We start from the raw sequence: 8,612 nt of genomic DNA on the forward strand, positions 1-8,612 counted from the left end.
TTTGAGTTATAACCATCAAGACTGGGTACCTTACACATGCCGTATGACCTCAGCAGAACTCCCTGTCCATTGTAAGGCTGTTGAACACCATTTACCTGAATCACTTCACTGTGAACTCTGAGACAGAATGACAGACAATGATACCCTGTTTTTTTATACAAGTCATGACTTTCTTGGACATAGAAACTGAAAATTGACTGAGACAGATTTCCCCTTTTTATTTCTCTGTGTAAGCATGTCTCAAGCTCATAGCTTTTTCATTTGGCAGAGTGGGAAATATCAGTGGCGACATACTGGCTGCATCCAGCCCTGACTGCAGATGACTGCAGATACGAGATGAAATACTTATTTCAATATTAACAATATTTCAATATTTTGGGCCATCAAAGGCACAGGTAAGGCTTCTTTATTTGTTTTACCTGACAATTATTTATTTACAGAGCAATTTAAATTGCTTTGCTATGCATTTTGCTATGCAGATTGTTAACTGATCCCAAACTAGAGACAAGTACAATCACACCTCTGCCTAAATATCTTCATATCTGTCTCATATAACTGTAAAAACACATTTTAGACAGGTTTTTAGAAGCTTTTAATTTGCAGTATTTTTGTATCTCTGAGATCCAACAGGCAGTGATGGGTGAGAATCTGGATAATTCAGCTATGGTAACCATGGAGCTTGAGGACACTTCAAAAGAATGCAGACCAACAAGACAAGAGCAACTTTCAAGTATTGATACATGCATTGCTAACACACAAACACAAAACTAGATGCAAAAGTGTATTTCAAGAGATTACACAACCAGCTGCAAGGTACTTTGGTTTGTTTTTATGATTTAGGCTGTGTAGCTAAACATGGACGAGCTGCTGCAGTGTTTCTGGGGCTGCTGTGTCTTCTCCTCCTGTCTACAGTCATCGGCCTGGTGGCACTTGGTGGTGAGTTGGACATTTCTTGTTCAATCAACTGTTGAACTAAGTTTGTGGTGCCATGATTACTAACATTTATTTAAAATACATTATACCTTTGTCATGTTGTAGAGGTTGTTGTAGACAACCTGACTGAAGAGAGGAACCAACTACAGACCAGTCTCAACAACCTGACTGAAGAGAGGAACCAGTTATGGACCAGTCTCAACAGCATGACTCAAGAGAGGAACCAGTTACAGACCAGTCTCAACAGCACAACTCAAGAGACGAACCAGTTACAGACCAGTCTCAACAGCATGACTCAAGAGAAATGTCAGCTGCAAGTGGAGATTGAAAGGCTGACACTGAAGATAACAGGCATGGGAAACTAAAAATGTTCACTGCATTGCCCTGGATCATAACATTTTTGATCCTCAATGTTTATTAAAGTTTATGAGCATTTTGTGTGGAAATGCCTTTGTTTTCTAGAGCTGACCTCACAAATATGCCCAGACGGATGGATCACGTTCAGCCGCAGCTGTTACTTCATCTCATCAGAAAGTAAAAGTTGGGATGAGAGCAGGCAGGACTGTCTGAAGAGAGGAGCTGACCTGGTGATCATCAAAAGCAAAGAAGAAGAGGTGAGAGATAGGTTGGGAAAGTTTAGATGTTATTTATACATTAATATCTAAGGCTAAATGTGTCTCTGCAGTGAGGAAATGCAGTAGTTTCCTGAGCTCAAAATACACCTTATCCACCAGTCTTGTTGCCACCACTGATTTGTTTTACCTGTGGCAGCAGAACTGTATTAGGATCAGAATTACGAAGGCAGGCAATGAATGGTCCTCTAGACCAGTGTTTCCCAACCTTTTTTGTCTTGTGTACCCCCTGAGCCTTTTTGTCAGACAATGAGTACCCCCTCACTCATACGTGCTAATGATTCTCCAAAAGTAGAACGTAACACAACTGATTATTAAATTAAATGAAAATCATTTTACAAATGAAAGCTGTTGGAATTTAAGTCAGGTCAGACTGTAGTGATGAAAGCCACAAGTGTGTCAAGCAAAGCACTGGAGGCGTCTTACGCCGTGTGTCTGCTTGTGGCTAAATCAAAAAAGCCTCACTCAGTTGTTGAAGAGCCAATTCTCGCTGCAGCGACTGTTATGGCTGAAATTATGATACAAAGATGAGCAGACATAGAAGTGAATCCATATAAAATGTAGTTTTCACTGTACTGTCTTGCTATAGGGTTGGTGTCTGTGTCTGTGTGTGCCATTGACTATCTGTTGCTTAAACCCTGTTCTCTTCTCTGTGTAATTTTTTAAACCTCAGCCATTTCTGAAGAAATTTCACACCAGAGTCTGGATTGGTCTGTCTGATCGGGAAACAGAAGGGGTGTGGAAGTGGGTGGATGGATCAAGTCTGAGCTACACGTAAGAAACTGATTTTGAATGTGACCATCTTACTGTGACCCAAAATTACAGTAAATCAACAACTTGTGAATGACATGATTGCATCCCTGCTTTTCCACACTGCTGGAGCTAAATGTAGCACAATGTGCCATCCATTTGATTAACCTATGTAAGAATGTAGACAGTACTGTGGTAAGAGCAGCTTTGCTTTAGACCCCCCATATTTTCTTTATAATGATTCACAAGCCCATCCAGGTGAACGTGCCGATTCAATGGCATGTGCCAGCTCATATTATATAAAGAGCAGATTTTTAGTTGATTTTCTATTGTTTCTAATATTTAATGTTTCTAATTCTGTAATAAATCATACCACAGACACACTTCAGTCTCATGTCTTTAGATCCCTCTGCTATTAAAGTAACGATGAAGTAATAATGATAACAATGTTTTCATTTTGTTAGGTAATTCCAAGTGTCGTAATATACAACTACTTTAAAATAAATGCAAAAAAGCATGATGCTGTTCTCTTCTGTATCTCAAATAGGTTCTGGGCATCTGGTGAGCCTAACGACCGTGGTGGAGAAGATTGTGTAGAGTTGTCTCAAGGACGAGATGGATTTAATGATGAGTCTTGCTCTGATAAATTGCCCTGGATTTGTCAAAAGTAGGATCTAGTCCAGGGATACTCAAATACCTGAACCTGGGGGCCACCTTAGGAAAATGTCAAGGGGCCAGGGGCCAGTTGATAAAATGACAACATTAATGATACTTGATTACTTCTCTCTTTCATTTGTTTTATTTTCACAAAACATATCAAAAGGTAAGTGTAATGATAGTCTTTTATGGCTTGGATTTTCATTTCTATTATGTTCATGACACAGTTTGTAATCAAATGAATCTGCCACATTTTTCCTCAATATTGAATAATTCTGTAAGTGCAGTTTGCACATTCAACACAAACAACTTTTTACATAAACAACAAATGTACATGAATAGCTTACTGTACATCTGTCTGCTGTCAAGTGGGTTAACACTGAAGATACCTGAGCACATCTCCTTCAACTGCTTCACAAAGAGTCATTTTTGACTTGGCCAACATTCAACACAAATCTTTCATGAGTGAGGGCAGTCTTGCCTGTTTAGATGAGTTATTAATTATATACTATTAATGTAATTAATAATAAGATCAAAATTGCGTCACGGGCCGGAAATGGCTGGACTTTGAGTATCCCCGATCTTCTCCATTCATTTGTGATCTGACTCACATGTTTGCTGTTATCTTAAAAAAATAACATGTATTATGCCCTAATGAAAATTACATGAATGATTTTACTGTGACAGATTGTCTTGGAAAAATAAAATACTCGGCTTGGGTAAATATTTCTGTTTGGAATACAAGGCTGTCTCTCTCTAATAAATAAAGTATATGATTTTTTTTTTTTTTTTTTTTTGTCAGGTATGTAACTGTGGGGACACAATTTGCATTAATGTAATAGTCTGAGAAAAGGTGGTAAATTAGCACAAGCCACCTGCAAAATGTGGGTAATATGTGCAGTGCAGGTAGATTAATTTAGTCCACCAGACACAGACACAGCGGCGGGTCCTCCTGCTGGGTTGGCCTGCCTGATGGGCTGAAACAGTCAGGACCACCTTTATGATGGTGTGAGGGATGGCACAGAGGAGAGCGGGGTCCCTCTTGGTGACCAGCTTCCTCATCTGCAACAGAGGAGACATTTGTGTCAGACACAGTGGAGGTCAGCTGGTCTGGCTGGACCAGAATAATAACAAGCACCACCAAGTAGTCCAGTAATTTTAGGCCAAAACTGGGGTCAACCTAGGACAAATTGCAAGAGAAGCAAACTCAACTGATTTTGTATCCTCAGTTTGTCCTGAGTGAGGGGGAAAAAGTCCCAAGAAATCCCATTGGTGGAAAGTTTTGAAAATCACCTATTTATGACCACATATTACCAAAAAACACTGTTTTTAAGACACGGGAAAGGGGTTCAAAATTTTACTTTCAGATATCACTATAAAAATTCACAAGATGATTACACACACAAAGACAAGAAAAAAAGTCTATTACAAGTTCTTTGAATTATCCTGTTTTCACATGCATATCACACATTATCTGATTTGATATGCGCTAATAAGGAATATAAGGAATAAATGCCAGAACAGATATTTAAACAGTGGATTAAAAGGTTACTATATATATATAGTATATATATATAGTCGAACAGTTCAGCATATCAGATGACAATTCTTCTTAAAAGATCAAATGACCAGAGTTTAACTGTGCAGTCAACTAATTCAAAACACATTCATTTACAAAACACAATATTATATGTCCAAGAAGGGACAGAAAGAAGCCATGTTTATCTAGTCCTGCCCCTCCTTACTACTTCATTAGATTAAGTTTAAATAATAGCCGCTTTACAATGCCAAAGAAATAGCATACCAGAGGCAAACCAACTTGTAGAAGAAAGGAAGAGAAGAAAGGGACAGGGATAAAGAAAATTCATTAAAAATGCTGAATCAAAGACGACCAGATGTGATAGTGCTACAGATGTTTGAAATCACAAAAATAAAAGATGATGCTGAGATGGATTTGATATTCTCATGACTGAATAAATTCACTAGTATTTGTGCCAATAGGAGATGCAGTTGCAGTAGAAATAGCAGTACAGTAGTAAACTCAGTAGTAGTGATAGTAGTCACACTGAAAGTTTAAGCAGTAGTATTAGAAGTAGTATCATCAGTAACAGCACTAGTAGTACTATCAGTAGTATGCGTAGTAGTAGTAGCATGAGAGGCAGCAACACTCACATGGAGGCACAGCCTCAGCAGCTGCTGCTGGTCCAGCTGTGTGGAAGCAGATCCGTCCAGTGGGCGGAGCTTCAGCATCAGCAGGACCAGCAGATCCTCCACCAGCTCACTGCTGACAGAGACTGTCACAGCCAGAGGGGGGCGCTCTGCTCCACACACCTTCCACTGTTCAAACACAACCTGCTGAGTGGCTGCTTTCATTTTATCACCAACTCAAAAAAAAATATTTTCTGCATTTCTCATCAACCTGTGTTTTATATTTTGAGTTTTGGGTTACATGTATGTGATAAAAACAGTGCCGCTATTAAAAAAAACTATTGTTTGAATGTAATACAACTGAAAGTTTACTAACAAATAAGATGATACACCTCTAAATTATTAATGCACACTGGAAGTCAACAGTTGAAAAAATGAAGGGTGTTTCCCTTCCCTTCCCTTGAGTTTAAAAAAAAAAATTGAATTTCAAAACTCAAATTAAGGTTTATTTTATCTGACAAACACTGGTATTGTACTTGGTACTGCTGCCATCACAGGAGATTCCCATCAGCTGTTTGGCAGATCATCATTTTCAAATCATTTCCTGCTTAACTTCACTGTGGGGTTTAACTTCACTGTGGGGAAAAAATGGAAATAATCTGCCTGTTGCAAAGTAGGGGACCAAGATAAAAAATAAATAAATTATATATATATATATATATATATATATACATATATATATATATATATATATATATATAAAAGAAAGGTTGCGCTTCAACAAAAAGCTCTTCAGATGAGAGTGCCAAATCAAAAGTCTTTATATGAATTGAAAAAGTTTGCAAAAGCCTTTGCAATGGTAGCACATCTCTGTTAATAAATTCAAGGACAAATACTCACATTTCACATTTCTAGAATCAGTGACCATTTATATACAGAATTCTCAGCTGGGTCAATTGTCTGGGAACCAATCACATCACTCTTCTCCTAATATAGGGTGCAACTTCAATATCATTATATGACAGCATAAGGTCATCAATCACAACCAGCCTTGTGCAACAACAATAGTCAGCATAGTCACCTAGATGGCAGTATTTAGCAGAAGACTCAAGTAAGGAAACATTTCAAACTGTAGTCATCATTAAGTCCATTTGGTGTCATGGTGTTAAGTGTGTATATCCAGAACATTTCTCTTTGTAAGAGTTTTTTCAGGATATCTCCTCCTCTTTTGGACATTGTGACTTTCTCAATTCCATAGAACTTGAGTGAGGAGGGTGAACCATGATTAGCTTGGACGTAATGTTTTGCAATGGCATAGTCCATGTTGCCTGTCCGGATAGCAGATTCATGTTCAGATATGCGTTGTTTCAAGGGACTCTCCAGGTTTCAGATGAAATTACCCAATTACAAGAGAAAATGGAGAAGTCACTTGATTCATTCATGATACAACTCAAACAATACAAGATGAAGAAATATCAACGTGACTTGAGTGATTACAAAGAGGGTACAGTCTACCAATGGCAGAGGCCAACTTATCAAAGGAGACAAAGAATCAGGGGCAGACCCGGTGCTTCCCGTCAACCAAACGACTATCCCTCAGCTGTCAGTGATAGCACAAGCACTCATTGGCTGAATCTCAATCTCCTCCCTAAGCCCTGAGCCCTCACTGACTTAAGTAGCTGCGCCTGGAAAGTGATTGAGTTCATCAGTTAATCAATAATGTGAATTAAAAAAAATTCACATTGACTGGTGTAAATGCAACTAGTTACTTCAGTATTCTACCAAACTTGCTTTAACTTACATAAATAAAAAGTTATTTTTTACAGGAGAGGTCTGACAAGAATGGAAACAGTGGCATTAACCACATGCAGCTGCAGAATGGACAATAAAAAAGAGGCCACTTAAAACGTCACGTTACCTGCCACCACTTTCCTATTTATGTACATGAGTGGTGTGTTACTTAGTTTCAGTAGGTGTTATTTTGACTGAGCACAGTGCAGTAGTTCTACTAGTAGCAGACTATTTTGACGGATTTCAATAGCACACTCTCCTGACTTAGGGGGTCTCAGGTACCAATACAGCTGAATATGAGGGGTCAACATGAGAATATCTATGCCAACACACAGAGTCCCACAGGTAACTGGACAAACAGACATGTGGTGGCAAGAAGTTCAGGAAATATCTCTGCAAATGAGAATGAGGAGGTCCATAATCTGCAACCAAGGAGAACCGGACTCACACACTCAGGTAATGAACATGTATGTGAACAAATGGAAATGTTCAGGTACATAATTGTGGATGAGAATTTCATACATGCAAGTACATATAGAGTCCACAGGCATACGCTGTGGAAATGCATATACACATTCACAAATCCACAGTATAGACTGTATAGTCTTGATATTAGGAAACCAAAGCAAAATGATTTGTGTCAGAAACAATTTGGTGACAGAGTTGAAGCGTGAGAGAGGAACTGGTTGAGGGAGAGAAATGTTTCCTGTCCACTGGTGGTTGAGCTGATGTAGAGGTGAAAACCACACTGAATCAATGTCAGCAGCAAGTTCCCATGCATGATTGACAACAAATTCAATGGGGGGATTGGGGGGGTGGGGGCTCTTGCATTCAGTTCACCACTAGTGTGAGTCTAATTATTTAACAACACTGTTTTACATATAAACCAACTAAATCAGATAACTACACTGCAAAACTTCCTGCTGCTTCTGTTGTCATACTGTCTGCTGGTGTTTTCTTTTGCATCATGACTGTATTGTTTGTAATTTGCTCACTGGGTCAATGCCAAATGTCCACCTGTCTGGCCAGGAATGGAGTCTCCTCTCTTTGTGGTTCTTCTCCAGATTCTTTTCCATTTTTCCCAGTTCAGCTGGGTTTTTCTGAGTGTTTTTTCTTGCCTGCTATGAGGATTAAATCATGGGATGCCATTCTATTTGTTGTAAACACATGGGCATGTAAAGACATACCCATGTGTAAGACTGTTAACATGTAAGACTGTTAGCAGTGATATTGGGCTGTAAATAAACTTGAACTTGGACCTGAATTTATATGTGACAGAGAGGAAAAAGTCAATCACTGGGGGAAAAAAAAAAAAAACTCAGCAAAGCAAAAATAATGTACCAAGCATTGCTGTGGGCCTACTGGAACTTGTAATCATACCAAGGGGTCTTTTTTTTTTGGAAAATATCCCCACTTTTGCACTTTCTCTATTCTATTCAGGCTCAAATTCAACATATAAAAGGATCTGTAGGGTCAGGTCGAGGCATTTGACTATACTGCAGGGGCTAAATCTTTGATTTATATTTAATTCAAAGAGAAGCTATTTCTAGTTTTTTATTGAGCTCCAAATCACCATTTACAGTCTCCAAGGGCTTTACTGGCCCCCCGTTTACAGGAAACAAAATAACTCCCACCCCCTGACTTGAAACCTACTGAGAGAAAAAAACCAATAGCCCACAAAACCCAAAGCCGTGCAATGGT

General features: G+C 38.8%; 1 protein-coding gene across 1 annotated transcript; it reads left to right on the forward strand.

Annotated features, from left to right (window-relative positions):
• The first annotated feature begins 636 nt into the window (after positions 1-636).
• On the forward strand, positions 637-3,001 carry LOC115361819 (CD209 antigen-like protein C). Its single transcript, XM_030055477.1, has 6 exons — positions 637-640; positions 913-936; positions 1,039-1,284; positions 1,396-1,547; positions 2,239-2,339; positions 2,863-3,001. Exons 1-6 carry the CDS (start codon positions 637-639, stop codon positions 2,984-2,986), a joined length of 651 nt encoding a protein of 216 aa, XP_029911337.1. The 3' UTR covers positions 2,987-3,001.
• Positions 3,002-8,612: the final 5,611 nt, after the last annotated feature.

Source organism: Myripristis murdjan, chromosome 1 (genome assembly GCF_902150065.1).
Source record: "Myripristis murdjan chromosome 1, fMyrMur1.1, whole genome shotgun sequence".
Lineage (NCBI taxonomy): Eukaryota > Metazoa > Chordata > Actinopteri > Holocentriformes > Holocentridae > Myripristis > Myripristis murdjan.